General features: G+C 55.7%; 6 protein-coding genes across 6 annotated transcripts; 4 read left to right on the plus strand and 2 right to left on the minus strand.

Moving 5' to 3' along the window:
- Positions 1-96: 96 nt before the first annotated feature.
- JN550_012153 (uncharacterized protein) lies at positions 97-903 on the plus strand (the record flags this gene model as incomplete). The annotated part of the gene is made up of 1 exon (XM_049310598.1): positions 97-903. One exon carries the CDS (start codon positions 97-99, stop codon positions 901-903), a length of 807 nt encoding a protein of 268 aa, XP_049165874.1.
- An 815-nt stretch (positions 904-1718) lies between these two features.
- On the plus strand, positions 1719-2303 carry JN550_012154 (uncharacterized protein; the record flags this gene model as incomplete). The annotated part of the gene is made up of 1 exon (XM_049310599.1): positions 1719-2303. One exon carries the CDS (start codon positions 1719-1721, stop codon positions 2301-2303), a length of 585 nt encoding a protein of 194 aa, XP_049165875.1.
- Positions 2304-2571: 268 nt separating this feature from the next.
- Positions 2572-6276, minus strand: JN550_012155 (uncharacterized protein; the record flags this gene model as incomplete). Its single annotated transcript, XM_049310600.1, has 1 exon — positions 2572-6276. One exon carries the CDS (start codon positions 6274-6276, stop codon positions 2572-2574), a length of 3705 nt encoding a protein of 1234 aa, XP_049165876.1.
- A 614-nt stretch (positions 6277-6890) lies between these two features.
- Positions 6891-9717, plus strand: JN550_012156 (uncharacterized protein; the record flags this gene model as incomplete). Its single annotated transcript, XM_049310602.1, has 2 exons — positions 6891-7070; positions 7132-9717. 2 exons carry the CDS (start codon positions 6891-6893, stop codon positions 9715-9717), a joined length of 2766 nt encoding a protein of 921 aa, XP_049165877.1.
- Positions 9718-14694: 4977 nt separating this feature from the next.
- Positions 14695-17157, plus strand: JN550_012157 (uncharacterized protein; the record flags this gene model as incomplete). Its single annotated transcript, XM_049310603.1, has 2 exons — positions 14695-15357; positions 15415-17157. 2 exons carry the CDS (start codon positions 14695-14697, stop codon positions 17155-17157), a joined length of 2406 nt encoding a protein of 801 aa, XP_049165878.1.
- A 1715-nt stretch (positions 17158-18872) lies between these two features.
- JN550_012158 (uncharacterized protein) lies at positions 18873-21600 on the minus strand (the record flags this gene model as incomplete). The annotated part of the gene is made up of 2 exons (XM_049310604.1): positions 18873-21419; positions 21493-21600. The coding sequence occupies 2 exons, from the start codon at positions 21598-21600 to the stop codon at positions 18873-18875; spliced, it is 2655 nt and encodes an 884-aa protein (XP_049165879.1).
- Positions 21601-22106: the final 506 nt, after the last annotated feature.

Consider the following 22106-nt stretch of genomic DNA (forward strand, 5'->3'; position numbering starts at 1 on the left):
GACAAGGCTATTTTTGAAATAGGGATAATAAAAAGGACGAACCTCTCACTCCTTGTAATACATGCTAAAGATATTGGTTTGGAGGGTAGCGTTGACATGGCCACAGCCGATGACCACTCTGTCCAGATCTTGCTCACAAGCAATACACCCTTGAGTTGTATCCAGACCAGCTCGGCCATTCGTCGTGTCGAGAGACTCAGCGCCAACATCGCGCTGTTCAGGCTGTTCCGCGGGACACCAGTGACCATCAACGCGGACCGCACCCGTAGCGACATAGTCCTGGGCCGCGATGCCACCGCCGCCTCGGGCGCCCTCGCCTTGCCCGAGTTCTCCATCTCGTATCCGCTCGTCCTGTCGGCGGCGTACCTCACCAACACATCGGCGGCACCCTTCCACGTGTCGTGCAACGGCGAGACGCGCGCCGTCGCGCGCGGCCAGCGCCTCGACATCACAGCCGAGCTCATGGTGCACTTCCCCGTCGTCGGCAACGCCGAGCCGCCCGCCGTCTTCGTCGTCTGCCCGCGCACCCCCGACCAGGCCCTCGCGCAGCTGAGCGCCTGGCACGACATGCCGTCCGTCTGGCAGCCGGCGCTGTCGGGCGCGGCAGCGGAGGCGAAGGCGGACAGCGACGACGACGGCGATGGTGACGCCGATGACACGGAGATGGTGGAGGACGATGAGGATGCGGATGGTGACGATGAGTCGTCAGTAGACTCTGAAGTTACCAGGGCCCGCCAAACACGCAGAAGTAAGACAGCCCAGGCAACATCTCGCTCTCCGTGTGGGATTCTAGGAGGGCTGCTTGGAGATTCTGGATTCAGAATTGCGGGCACGATCGAAGGCCTAGGCAAGATGGATGTGGAAATAGTTCCTATAGGCCCAGGCGGGAGGCGAAGACGATGATTACTGCGGACAACTAACCTGTACCTATTGTAGTAATATGCGCGCAATGATTGAGAGATTTTCTGTACATGCTATACGGACTGACTGAATAAGCCATCAAGCAAGTGTCACTTGGCATCATGGATGTATAACAATGGAATAAATCACGGCCCATAGTCCTATAAACCCCAGATCGGCCAGGTCGCTCTCGACAATCTTTGAAGGACGGCTCTGAAGGAGAAACTATACAAATTGCGCCAGGTCCATGGCCTATCACTTATCCAAGCCAAATCAAGTAGAAATACTTGAAGTCGTCTCAGAAGGCAAAGTCAAGGCTAGGTTATATAGCACTGTGAACAGACCAGTCAAGTCTCACTGCCAGCTCATCGCAGCCCCTCATCAGTTGACACAGCAGAGGTGGCGTGTCACTACCCCTCGCATTCTCTTGATCAGAGACTCTGCTCTGTGATCCTTTTGCAATTCTCAGCAATAAACTCCATTGCAGTCTTGCGCTGTGTTTCAAGCTAGCTTATGTATGAATACGCGCTGGCATCCTACTGTGGCAAGCATCCACGGCCCTCTTGAGTTGCCAGCAGATGACCCGCAGCTGAACAACTCACATATTAACAACGAGCACTGGGATAAATGTCACGTCAACGTGTGCAAATGACTCTTCATAAAACGCAGTCTACGAAGCCACGGCTTTGTTGCACGACTCTGTATAAAAAGACCATTCGAAGCGAGATGAAGAGGATTGATTCGACACCGACCGAGTGACCTCTCTGGATCGGCGAACAGAACTACACTGTATTGACGATCCCAAAATATCATTCACCATGGCAGACCAGACTCAAGAACAAGACCCCCCTCTCTACTTCTTACTCCCGGGGGCCGAGAACCCGACAGCCGAGCCGCGGCCCGCGTACGTTCTGTTCGCCCACCACAACCTGATGCTGCTCCACGCCATCGACGGGGCGCCACTGCCGTCTCCGCCGGCCGGCCGGGTCCACGTCCAGGAGACCCTTTCCGGACGCGAACGCACCAAAGACGGCAGGCTCCGGTACCGTTACAAATACCAGACCTCGGGGCCCGTGCAGACTGTCTCCCCGGGCTCGGACAGCCTGGACTGGAGTAATCCTGGGTCCTCCCTGTCGACGACCATCGACATTCGACAAAGCCTCCCGGTGCCGACGCAGGTATCTGCGCCGTCCACCCCTCCACCCGACGAGGGGGGTTCGCCGGGCATGGTACTGGACTCGGACGACGCGCCGCCGCCTGTGCGCCGGAAGCGGAGCGCGCCGTCTCTGGCTGAGCCGGAGCGGCCGAAGATCGCTCGGAGAACTCACAGCCCGGCTGACCGGCCTGGAAGACTGCGCCTCCGGAAGGACAAGGCAGGTAGGGAAGTGCCGAAGAAACGGTAGGTTCGAATACTTATGTAGCATGGAAAAAACACATATAACATCTGAAAAGTTGTCACACCGATGTGATTGCGAAAAGCCGAGCCTGATGGCAAGTAGTATTTCATCCGCGCGTTATATCGATGGGAAACCACTATATAAATTCATGCCAGGCAACCTTTTGACGCCTCTAAGTTGGACAACCTGCAACTCCTGTCGTGATATGCATCCTATGTGCCTAGTCTAGCGAAGCAGATCAGTCATACCCGAACACTGATGGGGATCCTTGTCGTCATTCCATAGTCGTGTCCATGTCGTCACTGCTCTCTTGCTCAGCCGGCGAGCTCCTTGACTCTACCAGCTCGTCCTGTACATCCTGGGTCAGAATTTCCCAACCTTTGCCTCCAGTCCGCATGACCAGATGCGGGTTGATTTCCGCAGAGAAGTACTTTTCACGCCGTGTGCTAGCCCTGGAGCCGCCCTCCAAAGCCGACCACGCAGCCCGGGTTGTACGCACGCGCTTCTTGGGTTTCCCGCCTTCACTGAGCAAATTGCTGCGCAGAAGTCGTTCGGCCTGCAGTCGCTGGTCGTAAGCTGTGATGCTTCGTACATACGGTGCCACATCTAGTGTGATCATCCGCATGGTCCGGTCGAAGACAGAGGGGTCAAGATAGCCCGAAGATTGGTTTGCTGACTCGGAGACAGCAATGGGGTCGAAGGCGATGCTGTAATCATATCTACTGATTGCAGCAGAGCTTGGAGATGGGGCGCCAAAGCTATCTTGGATTTTCTGCGTCGTCTTGGATTCGTCCAGGGGATAGTGATTTGCCATGATTGCAAGATCTGTTGTTAAGATCCTGGTCTGTGCGAGACACCTGATGCTGGCCGATATCTCGAACGCAGTGGAGTTATAGTGGTTCAGGATCGGCGACTCCAGGGCCTGAAGACCAATTATAAAATCGTTCTTAGCCTTTGCCGGTATAGCTGGTAGTGTCGAATCTAGCACAACTTGGTTGAGGGATGACAATGAGCCGTAGGAAGAAACGTCTGCAGCACTCAGAGAGTCATAGAAAGAGTCAGTGGTCTCTAGAAGGGCCATCCTGTCTTCGCGTGGGAGCCCTGATAAGTCGGGCCAGCCTTGATGAACCGCGGTAGACTCACAGTCGCTCATATCAAGCGACCAGTTCTGCCATGCTTGGTAGATGAGTTCTTCTTCTGTGGTACAGCCCGACGACGGGGAAGCGATTGCATCTCTACCAAGCCAGCCCATACCATGTTGGTATGTGCCACAGCTGATAACGCGTATCCTATTGCCATGCTCGTCAAGGTCCGACCCTTCTGGCCACCTGCGGTAAAACCAGCCGAGGCCGCCCTTGGGATCCCCCACACCAATTTGACACCAATAGTTGAGCTCATGTATGGAGGCACGAAGATCCTGTTTTCGTGATTCGTACAGAGCTTCGACGGCGCTGCGTTTCAATGCATGTCCTTCGTTTGCTGCGATCAAGAGCAGTAGATCAGTAGCAAGGTCCCTTGGCACAGGATTGAATCTGAAGATGCCATGCAGATTGAGACTCTGGATAGGGACAAGTGCCTCATCACTACACGTCATGATGAAAGGACGCTTCGATTGTGCCATGAGGCTGATGACGGTGGCCCAAAACTGCTTGTCCTCTTCGTAAAGAATGTCAACTTCTTCTAGTAAGATCAGCGACTGCTTCTGGGATTGGCCCGAGTTCTTTTGGATGGGTTTATCCACGGCAAGCTTTGCGACTTTCTCGACGGGTTTTATGTTCTCAGCCTTTCGTTTCGCATCTGGCTTTGGTTTCGCGTCTGCTTTTGGCTTAAAGAAAGCCGTCATCATCCCCTGCTTGCCCGACTTGATATCACGGGCCACATCCTCATCGTTGATCTCCTCTTCTGGCTTTGCAACCTCCTGTTTATGTTGGACGAGATGGTTCCTAGTCATGTCCCCGATCTTTTCGAGGATATCCTTTCCACTCCTCCGCGAGCCTGCACTGATTTCGAAGACTTCGAAATCCAGTTCCTTGGCGATGGCATAGGCAGTCGCAGTTTTGCCACACCCATGAGGGCCACTCAGTAGGACTGCATTGGTCAGGCGGGAGTCCTTCGAAGGCCTGGGGCGCACAACCGTCCTGAGACCTCCCTGACCTCCAGTGGGCATCCAGTCAGCTTCGGTTTCGGAGATCTCGTCCATTTCGGCATTCTCCTCGTCACTGGAAATCACGAAATCATCAAGCTTCTTGCGTTTTTTCTTCTTCGGAGGGGCAGTTTTCGCCTTGGTACCGTTGCCATCTGACGCACCCGTGTCGACAGCCTGCACTTTCAAAGTCCTGAGCCAATCTCTCAACATTTCAGCCTCTCGTCCTCCTTGAAGCACACGGTCAGATGTTGTAGGGCTGTACTTCTGCGTCCACGATAAGCCCTCGCATGTCGACTGGTCGAATGCGGACAAGGATGTGGCCAACAAGTTGTAAGCGTGGGCAATGGCAGGGTGAGTCCTGTCTGATGATCCCAACGCAAGAGTACGCAGCTCCGGCCTTACGCGGTCTTGAAGTCTCCTCCCACTCTCGAAATGGCGCCCTGGGATTCTCAAAGTGGCAGGAGCAGGTAGAAACTCGTCAGTATTGACAGCCAGAAGCTCTTGGACGAGCTCATGTATCCGGAGGCGAGATGCAGCACGATACAGGACGGACTCGTCTGCTGGAAAATCAATCTGGCGGCCTTTGGATTTCCTGTTTCTCGATTCAACCCGATGGGGCATCTCGTGATGAGGCGAAGTCATATCGCGATCATCACCTCGGATATGCACCATGCCCTTCCATGGCCAGGCTGCCTGTTGGGCGCCGGGGAACTTGAAGCCGCCAGCTTTCATGCCAAACTGGGGAAAGCTGAAGTTCCCCAGCGGCTGGCGGGTGCGCTTGGGCGAGCAGGGAGTCGAGGTGAAGATCGAATTTCTTTTGACAGGCGACTTGGGCTTCTCCTCAGCTTGAGCAGGTGTTACGGCGCTTGATTTGCCGCTGAATAGGGGATGCGTCGATGTGGCTTTCCGAGGCCTGCCACGCTTATTCGGCGTGCGACTCTTTGGTGTTTCCAGACTGGACGAAGGTGGAGTGAGGCCTTGGCCTGCTGGCTGCGAGTTGGAAGACATGTTGGCAATGCCCTTGGGATGGATAAAGGGCACGCCGCTAAATATTTCTTCGATCTTCTCCCCAATACTGACGCGCGCATCATCGTCTAGAGTGCCGTACCGAATGTGAACAACAAAAGGTGCTGCGTACGCAATCTTCTTGGTCCGCCTTGGCCTGCCGGATGGTTTCGAGTCCACGTGGTCAGCCTGAGCGACGGTCGGCACCTTTGGTTTCGGAGGAGAACCTATAGTACCGGTCTTTGGGTTGAACTTGAGTATCTTTTTGGGCTTCGTTGAGTCTTCTTGGGCCGGGGCGGCAGCAGCAGCAACAACAACAGGAGCAACGGCAGTAGCACTGAGGGACAGCGCCGGGGCCTGGGCAAGAGGCGGCAAAGAGTCATTCGTCGAGGGTCCAGGGCCTTCAACGGGCTCAGTTGCCCCGTTCGTACCTGCTGGGTCGTCCGCACTGCTCCCTGATGTGCCATCTTTATCTTTCTGCGCGAAGAGCTGGACGATGTTGCTACCCGTAGACACTCGAGCCTTGGGTTTCTTCTGCGGGACGGGCTTGCTTGACTGCTTCACATCCGCCATCGAGTCGGTCTTTCGGCGTTTTTGCCTGCCTTGCGCAGCTTCGTTATCGTCGAGGGCGGCTGGGGCTGATGTTGTCGGGTCGAGCTGTTCGGAGCCGGGGCTCGCGCATGATTCTGGGGTGACGGGCCGGGCGGCATTCGCCAAGTGGTCCTTGGAGGATGCTGGCTTCTTGGGTGCCGAGAAGAAGGGGTGTACCTTCTTTGACTCAAGCTCGGGCTCAGCACCGGCGACGCCGTCGCCTTCGCCCCCCATCATGGTGTGCGGCGTTGGACGGCAGAGGTGTGTTCGCGAGGTGGTGGAGGGAACAATTCTAAAAGGGTGGCGCCATGAGATGCAAGCGGGCAGAAGCAGCTTTACCTGGGCGGCAAGATGTACGTGCAAGTAATTTCAGATTGCGAGATGTCTTATATATAACGATGTGAACATCAATTGTGTCAATAGAGGGATCACGGAGTAAGAGCAGCATGGAGACGAGGACGAGCACCGGCTGCTGGAGTGGCTCCGGGCAGTCGCGACTGGCAGCTGTAAGACGCGACTGACCCGCGCCTGCCCACTTAACAGCTCTAGGTACGCTGGTACGCTGAGTTGCATAGTGAAGTCACGGTTCGGGCCACTAACCCCAAACGAGTTAATCGATAAGCCGCCATCAGAGCACCGGCGACGGGGCTCTTCGGGCCAATCAGCGAACTGCAGACCCCACTGACCGGCGCTGTGGATTGACCGACGATATTTTTTTTCTGGGCGAGTAGCTCTCCGGGCAGAAAAAAAAGTCCCAGGGCCCGTTGAAACGGCGAGACATCGTGAAGTGGTGGCCAACTCCCTCACGCAACCGTCGCAACCTCAACCTCACCCCTCTCCTCCCTCGCGCCATGGCTTCCAACTTCCATGTGCAGAAGCCCTATGTGCTGACGACGTTGCCGAGACCCTTGGACCCGTCCACCGGCCGCTACGTCGTCGGCGAAGTCTACGGGACCACCGAGGGTTCTCGCAAGCGGAAGCGCTCTGAAGTGACGGTCGGCGTTGATGGCGAAGCGGTTAATATCTACGATGTATGAGACATTGGCCCCTGTCTTGCCGCTGGTCCCAGCCCAAGTTACTGACACGCAGCAGGTATCTTCCGCCAGACTTGTCACGTCGTACCCAATCCCGCCCCAGTCGTCCTTTACTTGCCCGCCCACCTCTCTCCGCCGTAGGATACTAGGGAGTAAAGACGTTGCACGCTACACCTACATCGCGACCAAGGACCCGGCCTTGACCTTGACCCTGTTCAAGGATATTGTTGAGTCGTCCGGGAAGACCACCTCTTCAACCAAGACAACGTCCTTGCCTGCAACCTCGCCTGTCGTCTACCTGGCCACTCGCTTGGCCCCAACCCCGAAAGGAGATGCCCTGTCTCCCACTGGCGGCGGCGATCTCTTGGTCGTGCGTGAGAGCGGAGAGATACTTGGCCTCGACAGTGAATCCCTGCAGCAGAAGTGGAAGACATCACCCGCCATTCTGCACCAAGATCTTGCCTACGAAGCAAAGGCCGAGTTCAAACTTGAGGCTTGCATATCCGCACGGGCCTCGGAGGTCATCGATGGAATTTTCAAGGGCAACCGCGATGCGCTCAGTTCTATTGCTAGTGAACTGCGAGACAATGCCGATCCTGAGCTGCTGCTGGCTGTCTCCAGCATGCCCTCGGACGGCCAGAGGCTTCGTCACCTGCATCTGCTCGGCCCAATCCCACACTCGCAGACCCTGGCGCACTCGTCACGAGGACTCATCCAGCTACACGTTGTACCGATTGTGGCTTCCAGCGTGTCACCCGATTCCAAGTCGCAGTACCGCGTCGATGTTCGTTCCGGTACTCTCTCCGAGTTGTCCAACGGCACTCTTACTGTCTACGACCTGACTGCAAACATCCCGAAGGTGCTTTCTCAAATACAAGTTGACGATGCTACCTCGTTCGTGCGCCTGTCTAAGAGCTCCGTGCTCACATCAACCCCGAGCCTCCTGAATGTCTACAATCCTCAATTCCGATCCATGCAGAGCTCGGTCACCATTGACCCCGATAGCCAGACCGAGACAGACAGTCCCAAGTCTCCTGGATGTGCTCTCGTTGGATACTTTTCACGACTGCAACTGGCCATTGGCATATCTGAATCTAGTCTGCTAGCTATTCAACTCGAGGCACCAAAGTCCCGAACCAACAAACGCCGAGCTGAAGGGTTGCTCATCGACTCCATAGGCCGCGGTATCCCCGAGACCAAGCGTGCAGCAACTGAGTCAAAGAAACGTGCCGCAGCATTCTCGACATTCTCGACCTATCTGCCTGGGTCCATGCTTGGTGACTACTTGGAGGCCTGGACCGAGGATGTCCAACGGGCTGATACTCTACTCGAATCCGATTCCATTGAAAAGTTTGAAGCACTCCTTGCTGAGAAGTTTGGACTCTCAGTTCGGGCTGCAAAACTTACAAATGGAGTCAAGCATACTGAGAAGACTGCCGACCAGCCTCTATCGCTGCCTGAATGGGAATGGCCCGAGGACAGGTCCGCTTATCCTCGCGTGGACAGGCGATGGATTATATACAGTATCAGCAGAGCATTCCAGTGGAACACTGACAACGCTGGGGATAGCACCATCCCTCGTCTGGTGTGCTCGCTTCCTTTTACCAATGTTGTATCATATTTGGCAGACGCAGGACATTTGACAGTCTCAAACGTCAAGTCCGCTCTGCGAGAGCAGCTTAGCGGTGTTGATAATGTTGACTATGTCGTAGCTGACGAGCTCATCACTCGACTTGCTGAGCTTGACCCTACTTTGGAGCTTCTGACTTGCTACATTTCGGGAACCACGCTGGGTTCTGTCGAGCTGGTCACTGCAGTGCGTACAATTATGCGCAGCCTGGAATTGGTCCAAGATCCGACCCAGCCGCCTCCAAAGATGCTCACCAGCACGGCTGCGGAAGGAACAGAGAATGGCGATATTGGCATGGAATTAGATCACCTGGAGGAGGAGGTGTTCAAGGCCGAGTCTATCCTGAATGGCAACATGGGCGTCCGCGGCAGTGGCCTGAGTGTTGCTTTCGCCAAACTCGGCAACTGCCCAGCAACGTCAATGATCAAGGCGCTACGCACAACACTCAAGCCCGAGGAGATACTTTCTCTGGTCTATCTTCTACGTGTCGAACTGGTGAAGGGAGCTTGGACGTCGCGATACTTGGACACTACGGACTTTGAGGAGGATGCCGAACTTGACGCACCCCCGGATGGCATCATCAAGCTCCTTGCAGACCTTTTGAGCCGCTGTGTAGACTCGATAGGTCCTGGCGGCTGGTTGCTCAACGATGCACTTCTGGCCGGCGACGACTCGGGCGACTTCATTGCGTCACTCAAGCTTGAAGTGAGTGCCGCGCTGGAGGGCTTGGAGGAAGCCGTCTACCTCAAGGGCGTCGTCAGCGAGGCCGTGAGATATTGCGAGGCCGCCCAGAAGGCTGAAATCAAGCAGAGATTCGATCTGGCGAAGCCGATTTCCCTGCAAGTCAAGGAGCTAGGCTCCGAGGCGCTGCCGCTGGGCTTGAAGATCAAGGGCAAGATTGAGAAGACCAAGGTGGTGTCAGGCGGAGAGATCGTGCAGCGGTCGACGAGAGAAAAGGGCCATCTCCGCAGTCAGCAGGTGGGTCCTTACTCGTTGGAGAGAATTGCCATATAGACTGCCGATCCATCCGTGTGTCAATTGGGGGGAAAGGTCCTGGGTGGGTTGAGTGCCTCGTGCAGAGATTACAGGCTTGAGGTGGTTGCGACGGGATAGGCAGTAGGATTCCCGACCAATGAAAATGATGGTTTCTGGACGTTTTGAGCCGCACCGCGGTGACCAATGCAGCCACCGAGCTTCGTGCATTTTCAGCTCCCGGAACGGCGGACTTGGGCCCCCGTTTTCCTTCTCGAACAGCCAAGCGTAGTGATCATGCAGATGTTTATCCAATTGTTCCCGCACGAAGCGCGAGCCATGTATCCTCATGTACAGACCAAGTGACCCCCGTGAAAAGCAGCACTAACCATGCCTTCTCCTCATGCACCGGACTCATCAGCCGGAGATTGACCACGGCCCAAGTGTAGATGAGGCTCTGCACCGCCGTCCAGTTTCCTGCGCGCCGCTCCCGATCTGGCCGTTGTAGATTCGGCAGGCCACGCCACTGCTCCATCCTGATAGGCTGAATACCGATCGCGGACGCATTCACCCTACGCAAGCCGGGCGAGCGGCGGAGTCACGCATATCGAAGCGACGAGCGGCGGCGGGCTATAGGGACTTGAAGTATTGCAGCGGCCAGTCGCAACGCGCCATGGCTATGCGGGCGGCATGGGGACTTTTGGCTCTAGGAAAGCGGAGGTTGGGTTGATGAAGAGAGGCAGATAGGAAGGGAGCGAGAAATCCCCTGGCGGTGGCAAGCAATGCCAGACGATGTGTGAGAGGCAGAACTTGGGATTCGAAGCGATCGCCCTGGTCTACGTGGACGTATGTCTGGGCGAGGCGACAATAGGTTTCTGGCTTTCTTACCTTAATGCCCTGTACAGCTAGATCGTGGTATGGGTGTGTGTCGTGGCAGTTGAAGTAGTGTTAGATATCGATCGTAGCATCTACAAGATGGTCCGCGACGAGTGCGTCGGAGTTTGAGCCGATGGGAGAAGCGCCAGATATATCCAAGTATGCTACTTGCAAATATTTGGAACTAGATACCATCTCAATGTTGCTAAGTAGTATAGATTTATTGTTCGTCTGCAGCCCCTAAGCTAGAGGGCATTGACGTAGGTGATATTCGCAGTCAGAATCAGCTGTGTACTACTTGATGCTGATTTATCATAGTGCTATCATCTTACCAGTTGCAATTCGGCATCGGTTACATTCACTGTAGCATCAAAACTGGAGATATCGTCTTCACTTGGTAGATGCCGCCTGTATGCTTGGACGACCTACTGCGCCTTCGATATTCAGCGGGTTTGACCAGCCAGGGGGCGATTCGCATGCAACCTCAGTGGGATGTTGAATCTCATTCTCCTGTTACTCGCAGATGTTGATAAGCATAGTTGTCGGCATGAGGCTCCCAGTCTGAAACTGTTTGCATGGAAGATGTCCTTACCGAACTCACGTGGCAATGTTTGACAAGGTGGATGTACAAGGACTGTGGCTGGCTATGCACATCTCATGATGATGTCGCTAGCCGTTCGTCGCCCCTTGACTTGGTCTTGTCACAGCGAAGCTCCGATCTGACCCTGAAAATACTAGAGTTAAGGCTTCCATGGCGATAATCACAGTTGCTGACGCATCAAGAGGCGGCACAGTCGGGCAAAGTATTGGCTATGTTGTGACCATTACGCCTCGAGGCCGAGCTTACGTTTGAACAACCGCGGGCATCTGACCATAGCCGAACTTGGACATACCGACATGATAGAGACACAGGGCAGATATACCGACCAACCTACACCACACGCCCCAGAACTGCGTCGTGACCTAACACGGGAAGCCATTCGTCGCTTACATGCTGTCATATGCTCCAATGGCAGACTTTGTATCTATGGATTATGATTGATGGCGGGATATTTTCAATAGAGTATCAAGGTTATGACCGTGGCCTGAATCGTTGACTAGAACATGGCGAATGCATCCCTTCTCGTGACGTTACACAGCATCTAGCTGAAGGGATGTCGGCCGAGAGCCGCAAGTTATAGGGCGCCAAGTTGCCGGCGATGTCACTATCACGGTCTTCGCTGGCACCAATGCCGTTGTACTGCAAGAGATAAGATGGACAGCACAGCTGCACTGAGTCACTGAATCACATTTCAACGGGTATGGATTGCTCAATTTTCTTGCACGTGGCTACGTCGACGCATTCCCGATTCTGCTCGTCGGATGCGGTCTTTTTTAACATGAGGCGGGAAGAGCGGGCTGATCTATCGGGTTGATGCCTGTGAAACAAGCTACGGGGACAATTATTGCTCTATAGTGATACACATGGCGCGCGCTACTACGATGCTTGTTGCCGGCGACATGCGCGCAGCCGCTGGAGAGCTTCAGAGCGTCGCACAAGCAGCGACAGCTCACCACTGCGCCTAGTGAACCTTAGGACGTTGGAAGCTTGATTGGCGATCGGCCACGATGTTTCGTCGAGAAGATTCACTAGCTCAGGAGGCGCTGTTGTTGCCTGGCAATAGACGGCATTAGCCCGAGTTACAGCAGCAGCCTCGGTCACGGCAGATAGTTTAGTTTCTTTTGAATGATTCGGCTGATGGATGCAGTTTGATAGCATGCGAAAATGCGCTGGCTCTTCAGCTCGGCGCGGAACCACGGCCGCCAGAGGTCGCGATGAGTCTGAGAACTAAGGCAGCAGCTTATGGTTCGTCTACCCGTCTGGCAGCAGTGCATAGCTACGGCCGGCGCCGTGCATATGGAGAGAGTCAAAGCCGAGGGGCGAATGCATTTACGTTTTTGACTTTTGCAAATGGACTGTGACGGCTCGTTGAGAGTCATCCGTGGATAGTACACTCTGAGTGGTCACGCACATGTTAGCCACACGATTGGCGCCATGCAGGCTCTGGATTGGGCCAAGTTCTGCAGACCACAGCCTCATCTGTGATAATCGCTCAGTCGCCGTGGAGGCACCCCAGAACCAACCAGACCAGGCTGTGAGCTGCGAGCTGTCATCAGTCGTCATGGAGTGCTCGTGTTTGTGTGGTGGCCAACGCAGATTCTGCACTCTGCACTCTGTGCTCCCGAACGACCTGAGGCCTGGCCGTGTAGAGTATTCTGAGGTTCGTGACGGGGAAGCACGAGAAAGTCTCGTGTTCGGCGTTAGCGCAGGCACAAGCTCAGAGTTGAACGGGCCCAAAGTAGCAGTTCGGGCGCTTCCGAGCACATGTTGCCATGTGTCCCCAGTTTTTGGATAGTCCGTGTCTGGAAACTCTACCCAGGTGGTGGGCATTGCCTCGCATTGGCGAATGATCCAGAAGGAGGCTGCAGGATGTCATGGCCAGGGCGTTGTTGCTTGCGGGCTTGCTTGGCTGCTTGGACCCTCTCGACCCTCCAGACTGAACCCTACGAGCGTTAGAACAATGCAGAGAAGAGGCTAGATCGGTGGCGCAGCTCCGATGGAAAAGATGGAGAGACGAGGTCCCACACAAAGACCACGAGTTGGAGCGCACATGTGTGCCGATGATTGGGGAGTCGTCGGGGGGTAAGGGGGGCTTGGTGGGCTGGTGGGAGAGGCATGGAAGCCAGGCAAGCCAGGGGAGTGAGTGGATGAGCAACACTGCGGTACGCTGCTGCTCAGCGGAGAACCATGGCCGCGGGTCGGTCCAGTCCAGGCAGCCCAGGGGCTCATCACATCAGCAAAGCCAGCCTGTTGGCTCTCTGGGTCAAGTGTCGGGGGCTTTGCTGTCGTCAAAAAGGGTCAGCAACCTGGGCAATCATCATGATCCCACGTCCAATGGAGGGATCCCGGTTCCGATGCTCCTGGGGCTCCAGATGGTCCTGATGGTCTGCGAAGGCTTTTTTGCGAGTTTGGGACCAGTTCCATTTTAGCAGGCCAGGAAGGCCAAGGTTCCAGGGATGGCATCGCTAAAAATGTTCAGGCTGGGGACGGACAGGGGTGTCTCATTGGCCAGCCCTGCCCGCTATGGGCCAGGTATGATGACATGCACACGCTTCCGTTGCTAGAGCCGGACAGCCAGAAGACGTCACCCGGGCAAAAAGAGCCACATCCCATCTGACCGGGCCCTCGACGAGTTACTCGATACCTGGGGTCTACCAGGCCTATACCTGCGGACTTCCTCGATGCCACGGGCGCCCAGGGCTGGAGACGAGGCCTGCGGCATGTGAAGCCCGTACCGTCGCTTCCTCGCCGAGTATCCTCTGGTGTCCTCAGGGCCCAAGGCCCAAGGCCCATGGCCTAGCGCACCAAATATACACAGTAATGCCATGCTCTTGACTCGAAACGCATTCCCTGTCCAAGAGGATTGTGGATGGCGGATTGGGAGGACGATCAGCGTTCCCCAGATTAGACCCTTTCACAGAGGCGATGACGACCTGCGCCAGGCCTTTGTTTTACTGAAAGCACCCAAGCCGGCATTGCTGGAAGTCTATCGTTCCCTCAATTCATGCCACTCCCCAGCCTGCCTGCGGTATTGTTGTTGCAGTCCCACGCACCCTGTTGGTGGACTCAGCTGTCCTTCTTCCGGCCGCTAGTCCTCGCGCGAACCCCCCAGGGACACCTGACATCTTTCTTGCCTTCGTTTCACCAGATTCTTGTTTCTGCGCCGTTCACGCACTGCAACCCACAGTTCGCGTACTCGGTAGCAGTAGCTGCATGCCCGACTAGTTCGCCAGGTCGCTTCGTCACAGTCGCCTTGAAGTGGTTTGGCTCGCTGTCAAGGGTCACACAGGTTACATTTGCTCCCTGGATACGGCTGACTGCGAGCGCGTGGGTGTGTGTACATCACTACTCGACCCCACCCATCACCACATAAGTCTCATAGCCGACCTGAACTCAGCTCGACTTTTCCTTCACTCACTCTCGCCCCAACTCGACACTCGACATCCCATAGCCATACTGTGAAACTCTGCGTCTACACTAAAGCACACGAACTGCTGACTCCCACCCTCGTGACCCGGGACGCGGTCCCCGTCCGATCCGCCATGACGACTAACAACGGGCTCCCGGCAGCTACCCGCGCCGCGGCTGTCGACATTGACGGTGTTGACGCCTTCGCAAAGCGGCTGTATCGAAGGTCGCGGGCCGCCGGTCCCGATTTTTCAGATGTCGCCATGGTCGTGCGAGGGCTGCACACAGTCCTCAAGCATCTGAAGGTCGAGGCCGAGGACGCGGGCTCCCTGCTGAACTCGGATCGCTGCTCGGTCTACGCCAGACAGCTAACGCCCATCGTCGAGGACTGCGAGTTCACGCTTAAACAGCTTGATACCATTCTGGAGAAGTACGGCGGGAGTGCTAGCGGTAGTGACGAGGAAGGACGCAACGGCGCCGCGGACTATCAGCGGCCACTAGAGAGCCGCGAGAGGGACATGATCGCTCTGATTCGCACAAAGCTCGCCAACCAGAAACTCAACATCGACATGTTTCTCGACACAGTCCAGTTGCACAACCCGTCCAAGTCACACCGCGTTGTCGACACCAACCATGTCGACCTGGAGTCCATTAAGGACAAGGTTGACGCCATCGCGGCCAGGATAACCCAGCGAGAAGACTCGGGCATGACTGAGGGTGAAGACGAGCTCTGGTTACAGTTCAGGGACGAACTAGAAAAGGAAGGTTTCTCTAGGGATGTTCTGAGGAAGAACCAGGTACGTAGACGTCACTCTGGCGCCTGATAATTCTTCCATTGTTGCTTACAATTACAGGACGTACTTCGCGCCTACATTCGTCAGCTTGATGAGCAAAGCATGTTGTCCGGAGGCAAGACTCCTACCGTCCGAGGCTTTCTAGAGAACTACCAGCCCAGTGGTGATGCACTTCATGTCATCCCGTATCCGGTCGATCCCGCGCAAGAGGACGACGACGTCAGCCCCAAAGAGATGTATCATCCGTCCATTGAAAACGAGAAGTTCTTTCCCGCCATGAAGATGGAGCGTCTGCACCCCGATCAGCATCCTGCGTATCCGTCAAGCCTTCAAACGCAGAGCACCGACATGTCTTACGAACCTCATTCGTCCGAAGATGGCGATGGTGGCGTGTCAGACAACTCAATGGCACTTGTCATCTCAACACGCGAGCTCATGGCTCTCGATAAGAAAGAGGCCGACCTCGCGATAGCCATGGGTAACATGCACATGCAGGCTCACAGCCTTCCGTACGGGTCCAATTATCTCAACGACTCGAACTTCTCTTCATCCCCACAAGCTCGTTATCTGCCACCCCCGTCAAATGCTGGGCTACTTACCTCTCCCAACCTTCCACCTGTCGATGAATATGGTCTCTCCCCGCGTCTGATTCCTTCCATACCTCCTCCTCCGTATGGCAGTTCACCACCACCCACATTGCACTCCAACTCTATATCGGCCCCGGTAATTCCGGGTACAGCCCCTGTGGGGCTTCAGAGCCAAGCGCAGAGGTGCGCGCGCCTTGCACCTGATTCGCAGGGCAGGGAGATTCCACTCGAGGCCAAATGGACACGCATCAAACGGTCTCTGATTTCGACCGAGGTGCTCAACCAGGCTGGTGTAAGATATGAAGCACGACCCGACTTCGTAGCTGTGCTTGGTGTCTTCACAAAAGACCAAATCGCAGAATTTGCCCGTCAAAGTCTCGAGGTGCGCAGGAGACGTGGCCAGCTGCGGAGAAAAGAGCCACGAAACGAGAAAGACCGATATCATCCGGATAAGTATAAAAACTGGGATGTTGAGTCTCACAGCAAAAGAGATGCCAACGGCAATAGTCGGTATCGCGCCAACAGCGAATTTTCTTCGTCCTCGGCAGATCTTGTTGATTCTTCTGATGAGGAGTCCGAGGATGAATTACCGTCGTACCAGCCGCGTAAGACTCATTATTATCATTCGGATGATAAGGAATCTACCGAAGACGAGAAAGGCACAAAGATCTACCCATTCATCGTGCCCCCACCAGAGAAGGAGAAGGAGAATGGTGCTAGTCCTTCGGCTACGGTAAAACCCAAACCTATCTTGAAGAATAAGAACGACGATCCCCACGTCCGGTTTGATCCAGAGCCGAAGGTCCTCGACACTGGTTCGCCTCGTTCCGTACCGCGACATGCAGAGCGGTCTAGGGATGATAGGAGGCATCGTGACCGCTCAGATCGCGACCATCGTGCTACCCGAAACTACGATGACCGGGACTATAGGGATCGCGACCGGGATCGTGATCGTGATCGAGATGATGCCCATCGTCGCCATCATCACCATCACGATAGCAGTCGACGAAGAGATCGGGACCGTGAAGAATACTCCCGGAGAAGGCCACGGGGAGACTCTTACCGTGACCGGGATCGTTACAGAGACGACAGCGACCGCAGCGACGATCGCACTACCAAGAAGAAGGTTCGCGGCGAGACACTTCGTGCTGTCGGCATCGGGGGCGCTGCGGCTAGTCTCCTCAGCGTCCTTACCGAAGCCGCTGCCGGATTGTAATCCGCGAGCGATATGAGAATGTATGATACCCCATGTGGAGTTGAAGTTTGTAAGATCGATCATGCATTCATCTACAGGCTGCTGGGCGGGGCTACAGCAGCACTCTTGTTACGTTTGGGGAGGGGAATGAGAAAATCATGTTGTAGGGTTTGGATAAACAGGACGAATCGCCCACGATGTATACGAAGCACTTTTTTTTCTGGGCGGCGCCCTTTCTGCTTCTTCATTTACAATCGCTCCCAAGATACATTGTACGATCTGGCACTGGCCCTTGTCTTCTTCTACCTGTGGATTATTTTCTTTTCTGTTTCATACACAAGCAACGACGTCCTTTTGTTGCCTGGCTTGGCTTTCTTTTTGGTCGAGGGCATAACAGTACAAAGCGGAAGATTGAGATGATACCCCCTTTTCTTGATGGTCCAGATGGCTTTGGGTCGGGAAGACGCATGGAGGAGCGAGGAACTACGATTTTGGGACAAGTTCAATTCAAGACCCGCTTATACCTGTCTTTCACTACTTGGATTACCTCTTCTGATATTGCGCATTGTGACAACATAACTACCTGCCTCGTCTCGCTGTGACTGACCGTACCGCTGTTTCCTTCAGTCTGCGGGTTCCACAAAACCCAACCCGCTCTACCGCGCATCCCGGGGGCGAGGGAAGAGAGGGAAATAACAAAATTAAAAGGGTTCAATAATATCCTGATCAGCGACTATGCAGACAAAATAACGACTGACAACTCTCTTTTCCAGGGCAGGGCTGCTGCATGTGCATGGCACGCACGTACAATGGGTTGGCTCAGCTGGATTTCCGTGTCGCCACCATGGCCGCATATGGACGACGGATGCAACTATATGTAGGAAAAGCCGGGTTGCCGAGCAGCGGGCGACGCATGGCGCGCTGTCGTGTCTCGACGATCGCGGCGCCACCCCGGTTCCAAAAAGTGTGTGGTTTCCTATTCCCAGCCCATGAGGACTTCCGGGTTCGAGCAGGTCCAGCCTGGCATGTTTCTTCCAGATGGGGCACCGCGCGCATGAGTAGGGGACTTGTATACCTGATACCTTGGTATTCTATATGCAGCGCATGCACGCCTGCACGTAGCACTGTAACATAGCCCCATCGCATTGCGCGCGTCGCGGGCCGGCGGGGACCAGTGGACCAAGCAAGGCATGGCATGGCAGGATGGGCCACGACACCCGACCGCATTTACCGCGACAACGCACAAATGTTGCAGACAAATCATCACCAAAAGACGCGGTGGGCAGCGCATCATGGGCCCAACTCTGCTGCTTCGGCAGTTAGGGGTCATGGGAGTGCATGTTATCCATATTCAGACTACCTAGCTATTTAGGTGTGTAGGGGGTATATGTATAATCCAACCAGTCGCTACGCTACGCTTCCTTTCCCCCCTCCATTCGTCTGCTTCGGGCATCATGAGTGTGTATATATGTGTGTCTGAGGCGTCGTATCGGGTTTCGTGAAAGTGAATCCAAAGGGTCCTATAACACCCTAAACGGGAAATGCCGACCAGACCAGACCAGACCAGATAAGACAAGGACCAAACACGGCTGGGAAATCAACCACAGTTCTCATGCAAAAAATGCGTATATGCACCATCCCGTCTTTCGCCAAGTAAAGAGCCATTTTTATCGTAAAACATAACATGTCGTCGTAGGAAGGGTGGCTTGTTTCGCAATCCAACCTGAGCCACATCCTCAGCGTCTCCTCGGCCGCCTCGACGCCGCGGTCCCCTGGATGCCCTCCGCCGTCTCCGTCCGCAGACTCTCCATCGTAATCCGTTCCTGGCTCTGGCTCTGAGCTGTGGAGGTACCCCTCGCGGTGGCCCCGCCGTTGCCTTCGATGCGGTCCATGACGGCCCGCCTATGCTGCCGGGCCTTGGGGTCGTCGTAGCCAATCTGCGTGGCGGGCGGCGGGTTCGCGTCGTCGCCTTCGCCTTCCTCTGCGTTCTGCGCATTGTTGCCCATCATGTCGAGCAGGCCCAGCGACCCGGGCGCGCTCTTCACGCGATCCATGTGCATGGGCTTGCTACCGAGGTTGGACGGCCCCGTCGACTCGACGCTGGCGGATGAGGCAGCGGAGACATTGCTGATGGCGCGGCCAAAAATTTCACGCTTGCGACGCTGAGGCTTTACCGCAGGGTCCGGGTTGGGGTTAGGGCTGTCGACAGGTGCAGGCATGGTGGGCTTATCCATCAGGCTTGTTAGACGAGATGCCAATGCCTTGCGGCTCTCTTCGTCTGCCACACGCTTACGGACCTTTTCGGCCTGTGAGGCTGAGGGCTCCCCCTTCTCGGGCGCAACACTGCCACCGCGGACGGTGGCAGCATCCGAGTCATCACCGCCCTCCGAATCGCCGATAGTGCCCTCGGTGGGATAGCGACGGAGGGATTTGCGAGGTGGATGACTTTTCGAGGGTGGTGACTGGTTCAAGGCATTGTGATGAAGCTCGGACAAGGGGCCACCGTCCACACTTTGGTTTTGATGGGTGAGTGCGGTGTCATAGTTTGAAACACCTAGAGAAGAATCCTCTTGACCGTGTGTCCGCGCAACATCGGCCTTGGGGCCTTCAGGGCTAGGATGACGGTGAGCGGGAACTGGCATTTGGTCCTTGGCGAACGCGCTGGTATCAACCTTGGACCCCATTGCCGGGGCACGAAAATCTGCTTTTGCCTCCCTTCTCCTGGCGGGTTCTGATCGTGATCGTTGTAGTTTCTGTCTTCCCTTTTGTAGATCGGGGTCGATGTCGATAGAGAGCCTGTGCTGCAATTCTGGGAAAGTAAAGCCATCCCAGGGCACGCGGAAGCCAGTTGATATGCATTGCCACAGCCAGTCGGCATGAACGATAGGCACCTTGTGAGCTAGAGCACAATCGATCTTTTCCGGCCTCACATCTGCAACAGAGGGGCAAACCAAGACGGAGCACGTCTTATTGAGCTTCTCCGAATACGTCGCGCCCAGTTGTGTAATACTCCTGACAACCTGGTACAGCTGCTCATCCCGCAAACCCGCAGTGCATATCGTCAACTCCTGGAAGCCATCAATGGGGAAGCGGGGAAAAGGGCGCCCGAGGACGTGTTCGTTCGGATGAAGTAGCTGTTTGCCGTAGATGCAACGCTCAATATAAAATTCGGTCACGATGTGCACTCCTTCAGGCAGTCGCGGGTGGGTATCTGGTTGTGAGGTTTGAGGAACCACCAGGAACCTCTGATCGGTAGGCTCTGTGTGCTCTCCAGAAGCGACATCCTCAAGAGTCTTGGAGACCTGACCTCCGTGCGAAGTTAGAGCGTCACGGGCAACAGCATGCCTGATGGTTGAGAAGCCGTGGATGTAAAAGCGGCAGGACGCGAATATACCTTCGGCTGGCTGCGTCGGCTCGGCACTGGGCTGTGGAAGTGGAAACGACTGGGGTGCGACATTCGTCATTGGTGCGGGTTTGGAGACCAGGGCAGCAGCGTTGGACTCGCTCATGGACCGCTCTATCATGGACTTGGATGCATCTACGGATGGTTGCTTGCTGCCCAAGATGTCGTTCCACAGATCGAGGCTCTGGCTGCTCAGTCTCATGCTCGCGCTCTTCCTAAGCTTCCTCCGGCCGTTGTCTGGTTCCGGATTTGCTCCTTCGCGGGGTCTCTTGACCGTGGGCGCGCGCTTCATCTCCTTCTTGATGATGGCGCCCCTCCCGATCTGCTCCTTGGGCAACAGGGGATCGTAGCGTGCCTCGTCCAGAATCATGCCGCGCGTGACGCTGTCGTTAAGCCACTCGATGGAGACGGTGATGATGTTCCAGTTCTTGGCAGCCTGGTACTTCTTCCCCTCGGGCTTGCAGACGATCAGATGCGTTACTCTTCTAGAGAGGTCGCCCACGTAGCTGCCGCCGTTGGCCTTGACGGTCTCCTCGATGTAATGGCGGTCGTGCTCCTCGAAGCCGGTCAGGCAGACCAGGAGCCTGCCACGCTCCCGCTCCTGTGGATTCGTGCTCGAGGGGAACCCGCCGCTGCTCTCGAACGTCTTCAGCTGGTGCTCGGCCTCGAGCTCGGCAAAGTTGATCTCTTGGTCGGTCGTCCACAGGGCGCGCACAGCGTCGATCCACCCGGCAGCCATGGCCTTGATGTCAGGCCGCTCGCGGGCGACATGGCGGTACTTGGGGGTGTCGTAGTCGCCCACGACCAGGTGGGTTACGTCAGGCGTCAAGTCGTACTTGTGTATGCCGCCCCATTCCTGAACTCGGTTCGCGATCTCGGTCTGCGGACGGGGCAGTCTGGGTCAGTCATGATCGTGAGGCATCCACAGCAGTCAACATGCATGGCGGGCTTACTCTCTGGTCGGCTGGGATGCTCGTGCAGCACACGACCACGCCGGCAAAGGGCTTGGAGGCATCGAAGGGGTGCTCGGCGTCGCCTGAGGAAGCCGGAGGGGACTGCATTGTCATGTCTGGTTATTGGGCATGTGCTCGGTACTGAGGCATCTCCGAGGCTCTGGGGGCTAGGCGTGCAGTCCGCGAGATGGGTCAGTCCATCGGAGCCTTGCAGGTAGCTGTGTACAAAGATTTGGTTGTGGTGGCGGCGCGTCGAGACCGCCAGACTCCAGAAGCGCGTCTGGACAAAGCGGGTCCGAAACCTTTGGCAAGCTACAAGCTACCTAGGTACCTATGGACTGGACGGACCCGGGCGCGCGGGGGCTGGGGCTCTGATGCTGACGAGCTGTGGGCACCCTAGCAACCACCAATCGCGTGACGTAACCACTGGAATGCCCATTAAACCACAAGGGCGCCAGAGGGCGGGCGGCGAGTTTTCCAGCGCGCGGGCAGCGCCAAGACATAGTTAAGCCCGCGACGCCTCTAATCAACGTATAGGCCGTTCGACTCAATTGACTTTCGAACCTGATGCTTGCAAACAGTATAGTGATTCCAGAACCATGTCTGGTCACTTG

The sequence above is a fragment of the Neoarthrinium moseri genome, assembly GCF_022829205.1.
Source record: "Neoarthrinium moseri strain CBS 164.80 chromosome Unknown scaffold80_Wmoseri_CBS_16480, whole genome shotgun sequence".
NCBI classification, from domain to species: Eukaryota; Fungi; Ascomycota; class Sordariomycetes; order Amphisphaeriales; family Apiosporaceae; genus Neoarthrinium; species Neoarthrinium moseri.